Source organism: Gouania willdenowi, unplaced genomic scaffold (genome assembly GCF_900634775.1).
Source record: "Gouania willdenowi unplaced genomic scaffold, fGouWil2.1 scaffold_419_arrow_ctg1, whole genome shotgun sequence".
NCBI lineage: Eukaryota > Metazoa > Chordata > Actinopteri > Blenniiformes > Gobiesocidae > Gouania > Gouania willdenowi.
In genome coordinates this window covers 1-22514 of record NW_021145179.1, presented here as the reverse complement: position 1 = coordinate 22514, position 22514 = coordinate 1, and the positions used below count along the sequence as shown (strand labels likewise).

The 22514-nt window shown below is 36.4% G+C and overlaps 1 protein-coding gene and 2 long non-coding RNA genes across 4 annotated transcripts; 1 reads left to right on the top strand and 2 right to left on the bottom strand.

Annotated features, from left to right (window-relative positions):
• The first annotated feature begins 4615 nt into the window (after positions 1 to 4615).
• Positions 4616 to 10066, top strand: LOC114460191 (uncharacterized). Of its 2 annotated transcripts, none has more exons than XR_003673572.1 (4): positions 4616 to 4656; positions 9351 to 9456; positions 9541 to 9619; positions 9727 to 10066. It is a non-coding gene; the product is annotated as an uncharacterized LOC114460191 (long non-coding RNA). The 2 variants fall into 2 exon arrangements; XR_003673571.1 differs by having other exon boundaries at positions 9537 to 9619.
• On the bottom strand, positions 6247 to 8791 carry LOC114460192 (uncharacterized). The gene is made up of 3 exons (XR_003673573.1): positions 8489 to 8791; positions 7134 to 7226; positions 6247 to 6378 (listed from the first exon to the last, which is right to left on the bottom strand). It is a non-coding gene; the product is annotated as an uncharacterized LOC114460192 (long non-coding RNA).
• A 2893-nt stretch (positions 10067 to 12959) lies between the features above and the next one.
• On the bottom strand, positions 12960 to 21135 carry LOC114460187 (splicing factor YJU2-like). Its single transcript, XM_028442215.1, has 6 exons — positions 20996 to 21135; positions 17243 to 17372; positions 15727 to 15855; positions 14436 to 14617; positions 13713 to 13848; positions 12960 to 13025 (listed from the first exon to the last, which is right to left on the bottom strand). Exons 2-6 carry the CDS (start codon positions 17363 to 17365, stop codon positions 12960 to 12962), a joined length of 636 nt encoding a protein of 211 aa, XP_028298016.1. The 5' UTR covers positions 17366 to 17372; positions 20996 to 21135.
• Between the last annotated feature and the right edge of the window lie 1379 nt (positions 21136 to 22514).

The following is a 22514-nucleotide window of genomic DNA, read 5'->3' as shown; positions in this document are numbered from 1 at the left end:
CCTTCGATAAAGTGAGCTGGAAATTTTTAAGCAACGTACTAGAAAGAATGGGCTTCAACACCAAATTCAACAAGTGCATTCAGGCACTGTATAGTGAACCAACTGCTAGAATTAAAATCAACGGACACCTTACAACTAATTTTAGACTGTATAGAGGTTACTCGCCAGGGTTGTTGCCTTAAGTCCTACTCTTTTCGCAATATTCATAGAGCCCCTGGCCAGGCCATTAGACAACATAAAGATATAAATGGAACAATTTAGCTAAAGAGGAACACAAAATGGACTTTTTTGCTGATGACGTAATTTTATACCTTCAAAACCCTAATGAGACACTCCCTAAAGTGATGGAAACGTTAAATGATTTCGGCTCTCTCTCAGGTTACTCTCTAAATATCTCTAAAACACAAATACTCTCAATCAACACGTCTATAAAGAAGGCGATAAGGAAAGAATACAGACTGAAAAAAGAAACAAACTCAATTAAATATCTGGGGTCTTGGATTACACAAGACACAAACAAACTTTATGAAACAAACTACACTAAAATAAATGACAAAATACAAAATGACTTATCACAATGGACGGCACTATCCTTAGATTTCAGCGCTAGAAGTGAAACTATAAAAATGAATGTGCTGCCAAGGTTACTGTTTCTTTTTTCAGCATTACCAATCAAGATACCAGAATCTCAATTTATAGCCTGGAATAAACAAATCTCAAAATTTATTTGGGCAAGAAAGAAACCAAGGGTTAAATTCACAACTTTACATCTGAACAAAGATAGAGGCGGACTGTCACTACCAAACCTGAAGGAGTATTATTTAGCTGCTCAGATGAGATATATTGTCTGCTGGTGTTCTCCAGATTATCAGGCTAAATGGAAACAAATTGAGTTAAACACGGGCCAATCCCAACCACAAACCCTGATAGGTGAGACAGAAATAAAATTAATGGGTGCTAATGGTATTGTAGAACACACACTAAAACTATGGAAAATGATAAGGAAAAAATATAACTTGGAAAATGACTCTAAACTACTAATCTGGCCTTCCCAACAGCAAAAATAGATGATACTTTTAATAAATGGAGAGATAAAGGGATAACTGCGTTATGCACAATGATGGAAGATAAAACACCTAAAACATTAAAATCATTTGACAAACTTAAAAAAGAATTCGATTTAGAAAATAGCGATTTCTATAGATATCTACAGATAAGACATTTTTTTGATACTGAAATCAGAAAAGAGCTTTCAGCAGGAAACGAATTAGTAGAAATCATAATACAAGCATACAAAGCCACTCCCTTTAAGATAGTCTCAAAACTGTATAAAAGCCTAAAACAAAATCCAACACTTTTTATATAAAACAAAAGTGGGAAAGGGAGTTAAATATGACAATATCTGTGGATGAGTGGTACAGCATGTGCGATACGCAGCACACCTCCACCAGCTCAAGGAGATGGCGGGAATTTGGCTGGAAGAACTTGGTACGTTTCTTTATAACACCACAAATTTTAAAGAGAACACTGAAATGTGAACAGCTGTGCTGGAGGGGCTGTGGGCAAGCAGATGCTGACCACTCACACATCTTCTGGTTATGTCCAAAAATAAAAGAATTTTGGAGGGAAGTTATCCAAATAATGGGAGATGTACTGTGTTGTACTATACCTGTGGACCCTGTCGTTTACCTTGGCCTTGTACCGGCTGAAGTCATCTCCAAAAGTGATATCTATCTTTTTAAAATAATGACAACTGCAGCGAGAAAGAATATTACCAAAAACTGGATGAAAGTTGACCCACCAACAGTGACTCAATGGACAAATACACTGGAGGAAATATACGTAATGGAGAAATGGACTCATTATCTAAGAAACCAGTCGAGACAATTTGGGAAACGCTGGACAAAATGGATTGATTACAGGATAAAGGACTGAATCTTCACAAGGAGCACTACCCCCCTAATTTATTTATTTTCTTTTTCTTTAATTATTTATTAAAAAATATTATTATTATTATTTATTATTTATTTATTTATTTATTTATTTATTTATTTTTTATTTATTTTTTCTTACTTGTTGTCCATGTAATATAAAATTGTAAATAAAAAGTATATATATAAAAAAAAAAAAAAAAAATTAAAGTAATCACAGTGAGACGTTCAAAGTCCGTAGGAAACCTGTGTATCCTAATTAACTTTACGCGCAAAACCTGACGTGAAAGTAAACATATGGTCATGCTACGTAAATATATTATGTTATCAGTCATATAAAACGTTTAGAGAGCCCATATCAATGCATACACATAAAAAAATATATATTCGTGAATCTTGATACATTTTGTACGTGTGTACGTGAACGTGACAAGGAGGAGGCGTTATTTAAAAATCACCTGCTGATTTTCAGTTAGTCTGCGAGCAGCGAGAGACGGAGACAGACGTGCGGAGAGCTTTGAGCAGAGAAAACGTTTACCAGACCCACAGAAAAGTCTCTTTAGAGACTCCCACAGAACCAGAACCAGACCAGGACTTCAGACCCGTACCATACAGAGAAAGACTTCAAACCAGAGGACAAGTTAAGACCAGGAGGAGACCATGGGGCCACGCATGGCAGAGTGTCCAGAGTGTAAGTCATGTTGAATTATTCTCATCTGATAAACCTACTTTAATCATTAGCATTAAACATGATGGAGCCTAAACATTGTATCATTTAATCGTGAGGTTTGTGTCTTTAAATTAGGTTTGTGACCTGAGACGTTTGGTTTAAACTTTACACAGGTTTAGGTTTAAAAACGGTCGAATAATTAAAAATAAACATGTATAGGCGTTCAGAAAACTGTGTTAACTCAATGAAAATTAAGAAATGCTGATAGATTTAGTGATAATTTTACTCTGAAGTGAGCGTTTGGGCTGCAGAGGTGTATTTAGTGAAAAAGTAAAAAAATATTTAAGTCCTGATCTGAGGTAGATTTGATTAGAAATGTGTATTTTATTTCATACTTTATAAATATTAGAAAATTGAATGTTTTTTGTGTGTTTTTTGTTTATTTTTAGCAGCCAGTGATGTTCAGTTAGACTGGGTGAAATGTAGTTTGCATTGTTTGTGTTTGAATTTTTCTGTGATTCATTTGAATAATGTTGGTAATGTTTAATCTAAAGATTTGATATTTGTAATGTGATGAAATTATATATATTTTTAAATCACTGTATACTAACCTATTTCTTTATTCATTAAATTACTTTTTAGTTATAGGTTTTTTTCCCTGACAGCGCTGGAACGCAAGGCTGGGTCCAGAGCTGGGCAGGACCTCCGGGTTTGGTCCCAGGTTTGCCTGAACCTCCGGGTTCGGTCCCAGACTGGGCAGAACCTCCGGGTTTGGTCCCAGGCTGGGCCGAACTTCTGGGTTTGCTCCCGACCTGGTACTTGACTCCAGAAGCAGCAGAAGACCTTGAAGAACCAGAAGACACAGACGCCCCTGAGGAGGAGCTTCCTGAGTGGACTGCGTTCTACTTCGACGAGGTGACCCCTGGCTGGGAGACCCCTGAGGAGTCTGCTTGCTCAGCCTCCAGTGACTCTGAAGGTGAAGGTGAGTATTCCCAGGAGTCACCACTTGGACGCAGTGTCTCCAGGAAGAGGTACGTAGACGGTTCTGAGGAACCTGCATCGTCCGACTCTGACAGTCACTGTGAGCCTGGGACGAAGAGGCCGAGACGGGACGACAGCTCTGACTCATCTTAGAGTCATCTGTACTTTTCCTTTTCCTGCTCCTCTCCATCTATGAGCAGAGTTCCCCGTTTGTACCCGGCTTCCTTGTTTCAGGTAAGTTGGCCTTTGCGTCTTGCGAGACGACTGATGTCCCAGGCAACGACTGGTACCGGGACTTTTTTAATGGTAAGGATTTTATTTTTTGTTTCTTTATGACAGGCCACAGTTGGAGTGGTTGTCCTGTCACTGTTATGAAAACATGCATAATATATTAGGTTGAGTTAGGTTAGAGTTAAAAATTAGAGATAACCTTTTTAATCCCAGCAAGTGAGGACAGGAGGAGACATCAACAGAGGACAGAGGCTAAAGAAGACTTCTTTATCAACCACAACAATGTAAGTAAAAATACTGAACACACCTTTACTGTAAAAATAAACTTGACTTTGTAATAATGCTTGTAAAATGTTAAACAGGAGCACCAGCATCCACAGCTGCTTGAGGAGGAAACATCAACAGAAAGCAAAACAATTAATGTAAGTAAAGTCTCTCATTAGCACAGAAAGACACTGAAGTAATGTTTAATGTAAAAATAGAGGTGATTTTATACTAATGCCTGTAAAATGTTGGACTGGAACAACGGCATCTACTGATGGAGGAGGATGATGATGAAGATGGAGGACAGGAGCACCAGTATCCACAGCATCCTGAGGAAACATCAACAGGGGACAGAAAGACTTCTATTCACCAAAACAATGTAAGCAAAAATACTACACGTTTAATAAAAAATAATATGGAGACATTACGCTATACTAATGCCTGTAAAATGTCAGACAGGAGTGCCAGCATCCACTGATGGAGGAGGAGGATGAAGAAGATGGAGGACATTAGCACCAGCATCCACAGCTGCCTGAGGAGGAAACATCAACAGAAAGCAAAACAATCAAAACAATTAATGTAAGTAAAGCCTCTCATTGGCACAGAAAGACACTGAACTAATGTTTAATGTAAAAATAGAGGTGACTTTATACTAATGCCTGTAAAATGTTGGACTGGAACAACGGCATCTACTGATGGAGGAGGAGGATGAAGATGCACTGTAAACCCGGATAAGTTGAGTTTACTTAAAAATTTTTAGGAAACTGGTTGCCCTAAAAAAATTAAGTAATGTTTGATGAAAACTTGAGTGAATTTAACTTAAAAAGATGAGTGGATGGCATCTTTATTTTGAGTTCAATACACTTAACACCAAGTTTGTTAAACTTAAAATCATTAGTAATATTAATTACTTTGCCCCTTTATTCCACTGAAAACTTTAAGTTAAGTGCACTAACCTCCAAGATGATTAAACTTAAAAACATTACTAATATCAATTGCTTTACATATTTATTCCACTTATAACTTTAAGCTGAATACACTAACCTCCAAGTTGATTTACCTTAAAAATTCCTTTGCCCAATTACTCCACTATCTGAAGAGTAAAATAAAATCTGTTTAATAAAAGAAACCCATACAGATTAAATTAATTAAGAAAATAAAAAGCAAAACCACAAAAGTACATTCTTGTCTACATGTTTTATTAAACTTGTCTTTATCATGTTATCAAACAAAATAGGTTTGCAATCAAAAAATCAAATAGGACTCTTGTGAATCAGGATGGCATTAAACTACAAAATCAATGTCAATGCTATACAACATAGGTAGCAATAGGAATTAAACTATATCAGCGCTAATAACACAAGTTATACACCAATCAGCATTGAATAAAATGGCAAAATCAGTGGCAATGCATAAAAAAACTTGCATATCAAACAGTGCCAACAGTAAACATGGTATTTTTAAAGTGCAACATTACAAATAACCAAGCACTGAGTTCCAGAGCAGTGGTATACGTATTCAGAACCCTGTTTTATACAGATAGCTGATTCTTCAAAGATTGAATTTTGAGTTTCAGCTCAACTCTGCCCAGGTTTAGCATGACCTGTTGAATAAAGTGACAGGTACTTTTCATGCACTCTTGTGAATCAGGATGGTATTAAACTACAAAATCAATGCCAATGCAATAGGAATGAAACTAGATCAATGCTAATAACACGAATCATACACCAATCAGCATGGACTTAAACTACAAAATCAGTGCCAATGCCATAAAACATACTGTAGCTAGAAACAGTAATAAAACCAAACTGCTAGATCAGTGCTAATAACATGACTCATACACCAATCAGGATGGAATCAAACAGCAAAATCAGTGGCAATGCATAAAAAACTTGCATATCAAACAGTGCCAACAGTAAACATGGTATTTTTAAAGTGCAACATTACAAATAACCAAGCACTCAGATCCAGAGCAGTGGTATACGTATTCAGAACCCTGTTTTAAACAGATAGCTGATTCTTCAAAGATTGAATTTTGGGTTTCAGCTCAACTCTGCCCAGGTTTAGCATGACCTGTTGAATAAAGTGGAAGGTGCTTTTCATGCACTTGGGGTAGTCCAAGTGCAAGGCATAAATCAGTCCAAAAAGGACACAGAAAGCCTGTGGCAGGTTGGCCAGCTCCTCCATTACCACACTCCCTTCCAAGACGATGCTCACTCTGGATGGGTTGAGTTGAGGATGTTCGTCAATGCAGAGGATTCCCACTGAAGTTTCACTGTACAAGTCCTTGTCAGTTGCATCCTAACAGAAAAAGAAACGGACAAAGAGGCGACATTGTAATGTCAATAATGCTGTGTTGACCACAAAAATCGAGAGAGGACAACACCAATTTTAAATCGCCATAATTTGAACTGTGCATTACAAGAGCTGTTTGAAAACCTGTGTGCTGAAATGGTTTTGTAGCTCAGCAGAGATGGAGCTTTTTCAGTCCCAGTCAAGCTGAAAAGTTGTGTAAAAACAATTTCCAGTACAGATGCAATGGGTTCTATGCACAGATCCACTACTTCCTGAACTTAATGCTGCTCCTTTTTTTCCTGTCTTACATTATTGGACAAACTGATTAATCCAGGTGTCTGACCATTGTGACTACTCAGACACACCTGGATTATTATCAGTTTGTCCAATAATGTAAAGACAGGAAACAAAGGAGCAGCATTAAGTTCAGAAAGTAGTGGAGCTATGGATAGAGCCCATTGTTGCAGTTACAAATTTAAGACCAGTTTTGTCCTTTAATCTCAAAAAGTAAGAATTTATGTAAGGGTTTTTTATAGTCCTCAGCAAAATAAACAGAGGGGTCCCTCCCTGTGGCCCCATCTCACACTAGCTGATGGCAATTTCACAGAAAGACAAAGGTGAAAGTTCAAATTTTTGTACAATGTTAATTTGTTTGTAATTTAGAGTAAGTAGTAGTAATTTATTTTTTACAGTAAATTCATATCAGATGGTCATGTTGTGAATCAATAATGCAGATATTCAAAACAAATTCAGTTACTTACCGAGCAGGTTTTGAAGAACGCAGAGGGGTCATCCCCCAAGACGACTGGCAGTCCCCGAAGACAAAGGCACCTGATGTCTGTTGGCTCAGTGGTCTGGAAGATAGTGGACATAACTAAGTACACTCATACTGTATATGCTTAAATAGATTCCAGAAAGTCGCCACAATTTAATTACTTCATTACAAACTTCCTGGACAGAAAGTAGAGAGGAGTGGGTAGAAGAACAGAAGAGGAGAGATAAAAACAAGAAAAGAGCAAAGTATATAGAGTAGGATAAAAGAGGAGGAAATGGAAACGGGAGAGTAGGGCTGGGCGATATGGCCTTTTATAAATACCGCGATATTTTTAGGCCATGTCACGATACACGATATATATCTCGATATTTTGCATTACCCTTGAATTAACACTTTGATGCACAAAATCACACCAGTATGATGATTCTATATGTCTACATTAAAACATTCTTGGTCATACTGCATTAATATATGCCAATTTTAAACTTTCATGGAAAAAAGGGGATATCACAACTAAGTCAAAGTTGACATAACTGTATTTATTAAACAGTGAGTGGCTCAAACATAAAATTGTCAACAGAAAGTGCACGTTCTGTGCAAAATTGTCACAGAGACATTTCAAAACAAGACATTAGTGCAGGATGCAACTCACATGGCATTTCAAAACACAAAATTAAAGTGCACTTTTTGTACATAATGCCACTACAATATTTTAAAACAAATAGTGCCCTTTTGTGCATGTTGTCATTAAGATGACATTTCAAAACAACACTAAATTTAAGTGCACCTTTTGTGCATAATGCCACTAAGATATTAAAAAAAAAAAAAAAAAAGTCCGCGAGTTTAACGGTATGGTCATTTTCAACACCGCACAGACTACAAGCTGCGATATATCGAGTATATTCGATATATCGCCCAGCTCTAGCCTGGTCACATGAATACAGTTAGCATTTTACAGATGATTTACTAACAATTAATGGCAGTTATCTAGAGTGAAAAAGTACACAAAAAATATCCAGTTACCGTGGCAAGAGCAAAAATCCCAATGCTGAAAAACAGGAGCTTCAAATGTCTGTTTAAGCAACCTTTTCAACCGGCCACAACACTGAAGGTTAGGGTTCAAGAGCAGATTCAAAATGTAGGTTTGAGCGGGAGCTGCTCACAAACAGCTACTAAAGCTATGTGTGTCCGTTAAAATGCTAACAGTGCTAGCCAAATGTGTCTTAACATTAGCACGTCAGTTTAGCTAATGATAACGTTTTTTTCACTGCTCTAACAGTCATTGGAGCTAGTGCTAACTTAAAATCAAAAGCCACCACAGAGTGGTGGTCGGTCACTCACCAGATTCAGTCTCCTGTCGCCCTCTTTCTTCGTCTCTACTCCACTCGAGGCACACGTCCTCCGGCAGGGCAGCGCGGCGCCAACGGCTTATTTACTGACAAAATTAGCTACAGGGTCCGCGGTAGTGGAACTGCTGTTTCCACTGCTTACAAACTACTCCTCGCTGTAAAAAGAACTAACAAGTTGTAAAATGTCTCTCGGACACAACAGCAGCGAACCGTTGAAAATACACGCAGGAGAAGTGACGTGCTGCAACATGCCTTCAGGTTGCTGCATTCAAGTGGTGTCAGAATAATCGGGTAAATTAATTTCCGACTGACAAAAATCACACGAACACTGATAGGCAGTAAATCTCTGCCCATGTAGAGTAAAATAGATTAGTGAGTTATTTATTTGCATAAATCCTGATATCAAGTCAATATTTTTGTGATTTTAGGTATTGTAGAGTCTACTAGTAGAATACAGCAACAAGTCTGGGATAAAATCACTGATATAAAGCTTAAAAGTGTTTCTGCATAGTTGATAACGACGTGAATTATCACCGGAAAAAGATAACCATGTCTTTTTAAATGTTTTGAGTATTAAAACATAAAACTTCTTCTTTGTAGCATCCACAAAGTTGAAAAATGACCTCGGGAAAACCGAACCTTCCTACACTACTTGAATGCAGAGGGAATTTTAGAGGCGTGGTCATGACCAAAACTTAAAAATTCCGTGCCACTTAACTTAAAGTTAGTCATTCATGACATTACTTTCAAATGTAAGTATATTCTACTTCGAATTAGTAGACTGCACTTAAATTTGATAGTTCTACAATCAAACTTAAATTATCTATGTATGTTGAAATTGCTTGTTTGAGTAGAAATGAAATCCGGGCTAACAGTGTGGAGGACAGGAGCACCAGCATCCACAGCATCCTGAGGAGGAAACATCAACAGAGGACAGAGACTTCTATTCACCAAAACAATGTAAGCAAAAATACTACACGTTTAATAAAAAAAAAAAAATAGGTAGATGTTACGCTATACTAATACCTGTAAAATGTCAGACAGGAGCACCAGCATCCACAGCATCCTGAGGAGGAAACATTACCAGAGGACAGAAAGACTTCTATTCACCAAAACAATCAATGTAAGTAAAGCCTCTCATTTACACAGAAAGAATCTGAATACGTGTTTAATGTAAAAATAAAGATGATTTTGATACTAATGACTGTCAATTGTCTTGTTTGATTGCAGAGTTTTGCTTCAGAGGAGAATCCGACAGTTCCAGATGTTCGTCACCAGCACTGCAGTGTTTACACAGACTGCTTTGGTTTCAACTTTCTACAAAAAACTGTTGAATTTTCAACTCACTTTCCATCTGAATCCAAGCTCATCTTCATCACTGGGATGTTTCTTCATCAGTTCTTCGTACAGACTGACACAGCTCACACATGGAGAAGATGATTTATGGAATATGACATTTAGATTTTTCCTTTTCTCAACAGTATGATGCATACATCCCAACCCAAATTTCATGCATTTTTTTGGCTTAACTTGAGCCAATTTCCATCAATAAATTGCTAATGTATTATTATTATTGACTATTACTATTATTTTACACCAGGTTTTTGTCATGGTTCATGATTATTTATTGATCCTTTACAATCTAATGGTTCCCAGTGCTCTCCCAGTAGGTGTGACGTGGACATCTGCACACATGTAATGGTTTATAAATGAATGCACTCGTTCATGTGTGTAGTTATGTGTGCTAAGCATAACTACATACATATATATATTGTACAGTATAATAAAATGTTATTTCTTGTCTATACAGTGTCTGTGAGTATTTATTAGTGGAGTACGTATACCAGGCTTAACTCTAACTACATTCATCCATGAACCCTCACCAATTCATTTGAATTAATTTAATTTTGAACATAAACAAAACAACAGTGTATCTACTACAATGAAAATGCTAATAATAGTAATTTAGAAAACAATCAAACAAAGCAAAGTGAGAATAAATGATTAAAATCCTGCACGTGAAGCCTGTACATGTTCAAAAAGGAGTAGGAGGAGATAGAAACTTATATGATTCTAACCCTTATACTAACAAATAACTTTAGGCTTTAAAGTGAGGCAGTAACAAAGCTTTACTTCACTAAATTTGGCCCTCAAAGAGTTGTACATTTCAAAATGTTACCCCATGCTGTGAACAATTCCTGGTGGGAACCCTGATTATGTTTTATATTTATATATACAGTATATGTTCATATTCAGTCTACTATAGGATGTTTTATGTTCTGTCTTATATATTTGTTGTTTCAAGGGCTCTTACAGAAAAAAAACTAGTAAATAAATGAATACCAAGAGCAGAAACATCTATTAGGAGTAAATATTTTTTTACTGTATTTTTTTAAATATCATTTTCAAATAATCAAGCCACTTTAGCCCTTCAGGATGTTAGTTGTTGTTAGCTTGTTTAAAATAATTTAGTTGGTTTAAAATATGGCATTAAAGGCTTGTTTCTTGTTCTGTTTAGATTGTTAAAAAAATCATTTTCTTTTAGTCTTGGTATTTTATTTTTTAATAACTTTACATGGTTTAATGTAGTTTAAACTAAGAATTTAAACTTGTGCCGTTTTGCTTCTTTTTACTTTAAATGAGCCCAAAAAGTTATTGATTTATCATATTTGACTTTGTGTTGGATTTCTTCTGTTTCAGGATTTATTTCATACGCAGTAACACATTTTTTCTGTGTTTAAAAAAAAAAAGTTGTAAATGTTTCCTTTTTTTTTAGCCAAAAATATATTTTCACAGGAATATGTTTATTTCAAGTTTCATTCATCCTGCTGTGATATGTACATTAAGAAAGATGACACACAAATTTACCTACATCTTTTTTCACCTTCAAGTAATAGAACACAAAAGTCCTGTTGGTAGGTTTTGTTGTTGTTATAAATACTGTAATTTCTCATGAAATGCACTAGATGACAGCAGATCTCATTATATCCTCAAAGGTTTGCAATGGGTCCCATTCTAAAAACACAGGAACCTCATCAACGAGAGAGATACTATATATACGTTTCTTAATAGAAAGTGTTTCAAAGTGTCAAACAAAAAGGTCCACAGTGCTTCTAACACTGACAAGGGCAACTTGTGGCTCAGGGGCCACATGTGGCCTTCAGTATAATTTTGTGCAGACCCAAAGTAACTCTACAAAATAACATAAACCACAGCAACACAAAATTACACAAAATGACTCTAAAACTTTAAAAAAGGACAATAAAAATCAGCCAATCAACCCACTACAAAGACATACGAAATCACAAAAAAAAACAAAACAGAAAAACACAAAATGACTACAAAAATAAGTTTAAACTAGACAAGACCTGTATTTGAAAGGCGAATACGTATTTGGCAATTAACAATTGGCAAAAATAACAACCTGTATCTGGATTTGTTGACAAGTTATATAATGCAGGAAAAACAGAAGACTGACCTTGACCTTAAATATGACCTTGAGCAAAGGTCAAAGCACACAAAATGACTACAAAAACAGAAATATCCACAAATGACAACAAAAATGACAAAAAATGACAGCAAGGACTTCAGACCCGTACCATACAGAGGAAGACTTCAAACCAGAGGAGAAGTTAAGACCAGGAGGAGACCATGGGGCCACGCATGGCAGAGTGTACAGAAACTTGTATTAACAGATACATTCTCAAGTATGCGGGTAGAACAAAATGCAGGTGAATTCACATTATTTGCACCTCTCACTGGAGTTTGTAGTAACTCAACTCTGGGTCTACCTCTACCCCTACCAAAAGAAAATACCTCTGTGGGAACTTTTTGTCTTTCCCCTTCATCCACAATAAATGTCATTTTGCTTTCAAGTGTTTGGTAGTTCACAAAAGGGAAGGTTGAACCTTTAAGCAAAACTGATCTGATGATATTTCAGCTGTGTGTATGAATGTCTTTTTTTTTTTTTCTAAAAAAAACCAAACCCCCGGACTCTCGACGTGATGACAGCAACCTCCGGTGACCGAGCTGACGTTGATCCACTGCTCCAAGAACCACGATAAAGGGCTGAGCGATGTGAATCCGGGTCACGGCACCACTGTAGCCGGCATGTCTGCACTAGTCGACTAGAATCCTTCTGCGTTGTGTTGAATGAATTAATGAGCTGAGCCACACACAGGGGTTTGCCATTCCGGAAGGTGATTTACTGTGTGAAACAAAATAACATCAGTACAGCCACTCCACATTTCACATCCCACAGAAATCTCCTGACTACTTCCTCACTGAACTGAGATTTTTACTAATTTATCAATTTGCCAAAAACACGGTTGAATAATTTACAAATAAATTCCTCCCATCCTAGCAATTTCACATTTTTGCACAAACAATGAATAATTCACAAAAGATACACATCACATGAATCAAAATAAAATAAATAACACATGTAGTGTACAATATATTGTCTACACACCTGTGTGAAACAAAATAACATCAGTACAGCCACTCCACATTTCACATCCCACAGAAATCTGCAAAAAAAACAAAGGAAGAGGTTCCACAGACATGTGAGACTGCACTAGTGAGCTTACATACACGTGCTAACAGGAAACTTTTCTAAGTGCTGGACTAACATTAAAAAACGCAATTTCACCCATAAACTACTAACATAAATGATGGCAAAGGCCTTATAAAGTATAAACAATGTTTAAATATAACCTAAATAAAGTATTTGTTGAAAACTAACATTCTATTTCGTCCCTTCTGACCGCCAGAGGCGGTGCTTCAAGCACTGAATGATCATTCTTGCGCTGATATAAGACATGGGTCAAGCTGACCCGTTATCATAAGAGATGCTAACAGAAAGCTAACACAAGGAGAAGGTAAAGTGTAATGGGATTATTTATTAAAGGCTCAGTAATTGAGAACGTAATTGTAATTGACTTTCAGGGGAACAACAATAATTTTAATTGTAATTGGTAAAAATGCAGGTCACGGTAATCGTAATTGAGTTGTAATAGAACATGGATAATTGAAGACGTAATTGTAATTGAAAAACATAATTGACTCCAACCCTTATTTAAATGGTAATATATCACATTGTTTATGTCTTTTTTGTAGTCATACACATGAATAGAAACACAGATACCATCAGGAACCACTGTGTAATGATTAAGATATAGAACGTCCTGTTTTACAGAACTGCAGGGTCATCATACCTGTGCCTTGGGTGGGTTGCCCAGGGTGAGGATATCTGTAGGTTTGTCTGTGCTTGAGCTCTTCAGCTGAGTCCTGCTTCTGCTGCTCTCCTCTGACTTCCTCAATCTATATTGCCGCTGAAGCTCCAGTATCTCTCTAAAGGCTGTTGCTTTATCGTTACTTTTTTACAGTCATTTTGATTGGCTGTGGTTTGCAGAAAGAACACACAAATAAACAAACATGATGTTTATCATGAGATAGAATTATATTGTTATTGTTTGATAAAGTTTATAATCATGTCATGACGGGAAAAATCAATGTAATTTTATCTCCCATCAGGCATCATATCAGATGTCATTACTTCTGGAGGTGAACTAGTTTTATAATGAAGTCACATGTACAGTAGGAGTGTGGAATCAATCATTGATGGGCGACCATGGCTCAGGTGGAAGTGGGTCGTCTTCTGATCGAGAGGTTGGGGGTTCGATCCCAGTACCTGACTATGTGTCGAAGTGTCCTTGGGCAAGACACTGAACCCTAAGTTGCTCCCAGTGGTCGACTAGTGCCTTGCATGGCAGTCCTGTCCCACTGGTGTGTGAATGTGAGAGTGAATGGGTGAATGAGCTGATATGTAAAGCGCTTTGAGACTGCTTCAGTGTGGTGATAAAGCGCTATATAAAATCAAGTCCATTTACCATTGTGATGCAGATTTATGTTGGCTTTACCCTTCATTCTTCACTCACCTTAATTCCCGCTCATCCTCTTCGTCCTCCCTCTCCTTCTGTCTCCGTTCCATCTCTCTGTACTTGGCAATCATTTCCTCTTGGTCCACCTGAGCCTGCCTTTGGTTCACCTCCTTCAGCTCTTGCAGGTTCTCCAGAACCTCCATCTCCCGTTTCGTGTCTTTTGTTCTGTTTTCAAGCACCTGAATGAAGAACAGTAACACAGAAGTTAAAATCACTCACACACATAATACAGTGAAAATAACAAGTGAAATATTTTGCCATATTTCACTTATTGTGTTGAAGTGTGGGGTAACATATATATACTAGAAATATCTTACCAGTGATTTTGTTGCAAAAAAGAATGATCAGAATTATTTACAAAGTTGGTTTTAGAGAACATACAAATTCCTTATTTATTAAATCCGGGTTATTAAAATGTAAAGACACAATTTAACTGCAAACATCAGTTTTTATGTTTAAAGCCAAAAGCAGAACAGAGTGTGTTCATAGATTATTTGTAAGTGCGTCTGAGGATGATGATCACAGGAGGAAATTATATTTTAAGCACCAAGTCGCTCGTACTACTTCAAGACTAATGTTCTCGTCTGTTGTCGGTGTGAGGTTGTGGAATGCTCAAGAAAATGATTTGAAGGTTTGTACAAATATTTGTCAATTTACAAAAAATTATTGGGCAAAAAAAATCTGCCAATGTGCTTTAGAAAGTTGACTTGTAAGGTGATTTGTTAATTTTGATTTGTCATTTTTGGGTTATCAGAGAAAAATAATAATAATAATAAATTCATTTTATATAGTGGTAAGCTATTATTGTGACTGACGGAAACGACTGACGGAAACGAGGCAGCCATAATGCGTCATCAGCCCCTTTGACCACCACCAACAGACTACATTCATACTAGGCAATGTGAGTGAAGTGCCTTGCCCAAGGACACAATGACAGATATCACTGGAGCAACTGCCCCCCACTGTGCACCTGGAATTCTCAGTGGTCTCCCATCCAACTACTAACCAGGCCCAGACCTGCTTCGCTTCCGAGATCTAACAAGATCGGGAATAGTGGAAATGCTGTGGATTGATGAGGGGAAGGTTGGTGGGGTCATCAATTATGTATTGATTAAGTTAAGGGACAGAAATATAACAATATTATTCTTCTTATTGCTCATTTCCAATAAAATGTTTCATTTAGACTTTGATATTATTCGATGTACATGGGGAATCTTTGTTGGTTTACATTTTCATAAAATGAATGAATGAATCAATAAATAAACAACAACAACAACAGAAACCTGACCTTTGTGGGGTTGTTTAGTTCCTCATCATCCCTCTCCTGCTGGATCCTTTTCATTTCCTCCAGTTCATCAGGCTGGAAGTTTTGCGTTGCACCGTGCTCCATGGCGTAGTCTGAGTTATTTGGGTCAGTCTACAATATCAAAAGAAGACATGATTAATATTTCTGAAAACAGACATTTTTTTAATGTCAACAAAATGTTTGGGATAGCCATGGCATACATTCTAACCTTGAAAGTAATCTCAAAAAGACATCGAGGGCACTTAATATACAAACGAAAGATTGGCAGCCCCATGTACCGCTCATTCTGAACAGTCTCTTTACAAGCATTGAACTTAATTAATTAATTAATTAATTGAAAGTTTCTCCCTCTAAAATTAGTTTGATAATATTTGTATCTGTGTTACAAATAGTGTAGAGTATTAAGGATTAGTGCACAAAGTTACAAGGGCCAGCTCAGATATTTTTATGCAACATTTTATTTGAACTAGATTTATATTTGAGAAAATGAAAATATAGAATACAGTTGTTTGAGATTCTGTGTGACGTTTTAATTTGAAAAAGAATAATCATTATTTACGCTCTTTGAGTTTCCTGCACTTATGTCTATTTCTGATATTATGTATTGTTTTTTAAATACATGAATTAAAATGAATGAATAAATACAATTTAAAAAAATATATGATTTTAATCAGTCATTTATTTTAATTTTATTATTACTGGACGTTTCAGGCGACCCCACATGGGGCCAAGACTCCAAGGTTGGAAAAACATGGGTAAAGTGTTGCACGCAGATATGTTTTTAAAGAGTCACAAGTATTTTCTAGAGCCTAGGTTCCCAAAGTGGGGTACGGGTACCCCCAGGGGTACGCAAATTATCATGGGGGGAAGTAGATAAAAATGAAAAACACTGACAACATTGGAAACTAGAATATAAATAGAGCAGTTAATGTTCACGCTAGGTTAATGCTAATGCTTGGCTCATGTTATTGTTAGGTTAATGCTAATGCTATGGTTAGGTCACGAAATCCGCGAAGTAGTACTTTTTTTTTACAATTATTATACACGTGAGATCATGATAAATTAGATTATATCAGATTAGAGCGTGTTAGATTATATGCATTAGATTATAATAAAATTATAATAGATTAGATCATGACAGATTAAATTACATTAAATTGATACAGTAGGTTATATTGGATTATATTCGAACATATTAAATTAGACTAGATCATATTAATTAACATGCATTAGATTAGAATGAATTAGATAAAATCATATGGATTAAATCATAATAGATACGGTTATATTACATTATATTGGAACATATTTAGATTAGATCAGATTAGATATGGAACATCCTAAACCTTTTATTCCTACCTAAAACTCACTGGGTAAACTGGTCCAAAAAGCACATCAATGCGTTTACTTGCAAAATATTACATCTCATTAAAAAAAAAAAAAAAAAAAAAGACTAAATAGTAAAAGTGAAAAACAAAAAGTGCTAATGATGCTCTACCTTAGCGTTGAACAGCTTGGCTCCAAACAGAGGCCATTTTCGAGCCACAGTCAGATGTATCCTCACACATTCGGATGCAGTGCACCCACGTAGCACGGACCACTTAGTGGCCAGACGCTCCATAAGGTCTCTGAAATGAGACGAGGACCAGACTTTAGACATTCCTTTACTGTCCACATGGGGAAACCTGTTTTACACAAATGACACCATAAAGGATAACTGATTATCACTATAAATTAGAGATGCACCAAATATACGGCCACCGAATATATTCGGCCGAATATTGTAAAAAAAAGCCACATTCGGCCTTTGGTTTAGTGAGTTAAAAACAAGGCCGAATAGTAGCGTATGACGCAATCAAACAACCTGCAGTGATTGTGATTCGGAAAAGTGTGTGTGCGTTGCTGCAGGAGCAGCAGCAGCAGCAGCAGCAGCTCCTCCTTTCCACACACAAACACAGCCAGACTCTGTCCTTACCGCTCTCCGTCGTCCGTCACCGTGCAATTCACAAGCAATGTCGGGTCTCACTGCAAAGACTGGTGTAGCATTAGCATGGAGTGCTAACAGCTGATGAGTGTAAACAATGGGTCCGTGGCTCCAAGCAGTGACTCCCAACACAATCGGAAGCAGGAAAAGTAGTGCAGCAAAACCATTATAAAGTGATGTTTTCATCATACCTCCCCTTTAATGCACTTAAGCTTTTTTTGGAATTATTTGAAGGGATAATATAAATAAAAAACGTTGTTGTGCTTTTTTATGAAAAGCAAAGACTACTGGAATATTTGAAAAATGTCAGAATATTCAATAAACATTTACTTTCTTTCTTTCTTTGTTAATTTTGGACCAGCTGTCCACGACCCTCCCAGTACAGGTCTGCGAACCACTTTTGGGTCCCGACCCACCAGTTAAAATCGCTGTTCTCGGCTATTTATGCACCTCGGCGCCGTTTCTGTATTCACCAGAGCTGCGCTCGGACGAGAGTCACTTTCAGCACTACTTCCGTCTCTCCCGTGCCCAGTTTGACGACCTGCTGACCCGCATCGGCGCTCGCATCCCCTACCAGGACACCAACAATAGGTGCTCTATTCCAGCAGAAGTGCGCCTGTCCATCTGTCTCTGCCTCCTGTTAGGTGTTTTTTTTCTTCTTCTCATTATTCTGAATACGTCACAGTTGGGGAATGCTCCTGATTGGTCGACGCACCGCGATATGTCCCAAAAGTTCAACAATCCCAACTTCAACGTCGGCCGCGTTGAAGGCGCCGGACGCATGTAAAAAGCGTTTGGTCTGAACGCGCCATAAGAATCACTGATCTAAGGCATTTCTGTAATTTGTAATTTTGTTGAGTATAACTATGGTACATTCTATTTTTAAGTGTTGTATGTGGGTATATGTTGACATATAAAAACTATGTTTTCTTTTCTTTTTCTTTCATTTCATTATATTATTTTGGAAACCTACATGTAAAAGAGGGTGATCAAACCTCAAAGAAACATTTTCTGTTTTTCCATTTTTTTTTCGTTACACTTAATTGTTTTTTTTTTTTTTTATTTCTCTCTGAGTTTTGTTTTGAGAAAGATGACTTGTAAAGACCACAGGCATCTATTTACTTTATTATTTTATCTGTCAAATTGTGTTTTATTCCACCCTTTGCAAACTGTGTTTGATTGTTCAAACAAAAATACAGAGAAAATTAAATATAAACATGGCAAAGGTTCACTCCCAAAAAGGTTTGTAGAAAGATTTTAGAGAGAGAAGGAAAACTATGGAAATGCTTAAAGGATGAAATAAAACAACCGTGGGCGACCGTGGCTCAGGTGGTAGTGGGTCGTCTTCTGATCGAGAGGTTGGGGGTTCGATCCCAGTACCTGACTATGTGTCGAAGTGTCCTTGAGCAAGACACTGAACACTAAGTTGCTTCCAGTGGTCAACTAGTGCCTTGCATGGCAGTCCTGTCCCACTGGTGTGTGAATGTGAGAGTGATTGGGTGAATGAGCTGATATGTAAAGCGCTTTGAGACTGCTTCAGTGTGGTGATAAAGCGCTATATAAATCAAGTCCATTTACCATTTACCAACAAAGCAGCAACAAAAACCAGTTTAAAAAGCTTTTTAAATCATATATTGTTAGTAAGTATAAGACAGAAGTGCAACAATTTTACCTGTGACAGCAATAATTTATAATAGATATATAATGGTATAAAAAATATTAATATTTACTCAATAAACATAACAAAAAGGTATATATTGGGATCGAGTATATTGTGAATTGTAATGTTGCCACACCATATATTTTATTTAAAATGTAATTTATGAAATTTGTGGAGTAAATATTAAATAGTAAAATATGTACAGTATTTGTGTATATACAGTATGTATGTATATGTATATATTAGGGGTGGGGGAAAAAATCGATTCACATAAGCGATTCATAAAGTTAAAAAACAATTTTTAAAAATTGTTTTTTAAAATTCACTTAATTTTTTTGATTTTTTTATTGTAAGTTAAACAATACAAGTAGAAACACAAAAATCAAACAACAACAAAAACAGACAAAGTACTGGACGAAAGCAGTTATACAGTATATATGTATATAAATATATATTTGATGTGCATGTAAAAACTGCATATACAAAACTATGTAGACTATATACTAAATGTGTATAGTAACAATAGTAATATTTGTTTTAGGGCTGGGCGATATGGCCTTTTATAAATACCGCGATATTTTTAGGCCATGTCACGATACACGATATATATCTCGATATTTTGCATTACCCTTGAATTAACACTTTGATGCACAAAAACACACCAGTATGATGATTCTATATGTCTACATTAAAACATTGTTGATCATACTGCATTAATATATGCCAATTTTAAACTTTCATGCAAAAAAGGGGATATCACAACTAAGTCAAAGTTGACATAACTGTATTTATTAAACAGTGAGTGGCTCAAACATAAAATTGTCAACAGAAAGTGCACGTTCTGTGCAAAATTGTCACAGAGACATTTCAAAACAAGACATTAGTGCAGGATGCAACTCACATGGCATTTCAAAACACAAAATTAAAGTGCACTTTTTGTACATAATGCCACTACAATATTTTAAAACAAATAGTGCCCTTTTGTGCATGTTGTCATTAAGATGACATTTCAAAACAACACTAAATTTAAGTGCACCTTTTGTGCATAATGCCACTAAGATATTTAAAAAAAAAAAAAAATAAAAAGTCCGCGAGTTTAACGGTATGGTCATTTTCAACACCGCACAGACTACAAGCTGCGATATATCGAGTATATTCGATATATCGCCCAGCCCTAATTTGTTTCCATATATTTTTTTGTAATATTATCTGGAGAACATAGTTCAGTTTTTTGTGAAGGTGTAGCTGTGTAACTTACACCCTTTCAGCTGATTACTGAGACAATTAGTGTTGTTTGTTCTGTTTTTGTTCTTCTGAAGACTGCAGAAAATAAAAATTCTAATTAAAATGTCAGAGGAAGATCTTGGTTTAGATTCATAATATCTCTGTTTGTGATGGATGGATTTCCAGTGGGTGGCAGGTTTTTGTCTGAATTAGTTGTTTTTTTTTTTTTTTTTAATTTGAAGGGAATTTATTTGCCCCCTAACACTAGGTGGTGGTAATTTGTTACTTTTACTAATTAGTTATTGTTTTTTTTAGCAAGTATTCAGATTTACATTATTTATAATTAATTTAATATAAATGATATAAAAACTATTTTCACAGACCTGTGCCATGAGGGCTGCCACCTCCAGAGCCAGCTCTTTGTTCACAGGAAACTGGCCCTGCTGAACTTCATCATTGACTTGGTAGGCCAACAGGAGGCGCTCTCGCTCTGTCTCTCCTTTCACCTGAGATCTGAAACAAAGTCTGCACATACGTAGAGAGAACCCAGTCATTACACCTGACTTTAGAGGCAATAACCAGAGGTGTAAAGAGTACTGATATATTCTAGTACGTAAGTAGAAGTACTGTTACTTGAGGAAGTCATACATAAAATACTCAGGTACAAGTAAAAAGTAGCTCAATGAAATAGTAAAAGTTATTATCGTTACTTTCACCACCCTTGTCTATGTTTGGTAATAAATCTTGCCACTGTTCCCTTGCATACATAACATCAAATGTATAAACTTAAAAAGGAAGAGACCAAATCTTATACAATTGGAACTTAATGTATTTTCCACAAAGGCATCTGTATAAAATAAAAGGTTTTGTCAAAATGAACAATTTTTTTTTTTAAACATAACACCAAAGAGTTCAATTTAAAATAAAAATAAAAACAAATCAATACAATTTAATTTCTGAATTCTATAACAGTCCCAAGCCAATTGTCATAATAATTTACTCAGTAATGGTTGGGTGTAGAAATGTAATAATTTACTTTACTTGTTTTCAAATGTACCTAAGTACAAGTAAAATTACTGATTTAGAAATATACTCAAAAAAGTACAAGTACCATAAAAGCAACTCAATTACAGGAACGTGAGTACTTGTAATCTATTACTTTCACCTCTGACAATTACCATTTCAATAACTTTTACAAATGCAGGAAATCTAAAATAAACTGTTAAAATTCTACATCACAATGTTCTAAACTTGAGTCCGTGTAAAGCAAATTCTGACATTTTCTTCTAAACACATTAAATGGGTCATAAATGTAGAAATCAGGGACGCGTTGCGTAAAGGAGCCATCATTAGCATAAACCTGACCCTGCTGCTTAAGCTCAGTAAACTTCCGTGGCCTCCAGCGGACGCAATTCGGCCCCTAGCCAAAAACAAACCACATATTTAGACTCAGGGGAATAAAACGCGTCCGCTGGTGCTACATTTTTCATGAAATGAGCACTTTTATACACCATGTACAGTTGTTCGCTTCTATCAGGTGCAGTTTTGACTCGACCGGGCAGGGATGCACATATTTTGGGCGGAGCAGACCTTTCCGCTGACACCTCTTTGGTCTGATCACTTTTGGAAGCACTATTGACGCTGGAGCCGCTTTCACATTGTTCTCTCCCATAGACACAGTATGGAGGCGGCACCTTTCCCGCGAGTGGGCATGGTTTCAGCGCCTCTAACTGACACGCCCCCAGCGTCTCAGAGCAGAGAGAAGTGCTTGTTTTTCAATGATTTTGAAACCTCATTTTTATATTTAGCGGATTTTTGTTGTCATTATGTCAATGACGCATGTTTCTGTGGTGTGACAAACTCATAACACAAAAGCTCCTGTTGAAACAAATCAAATCTTAC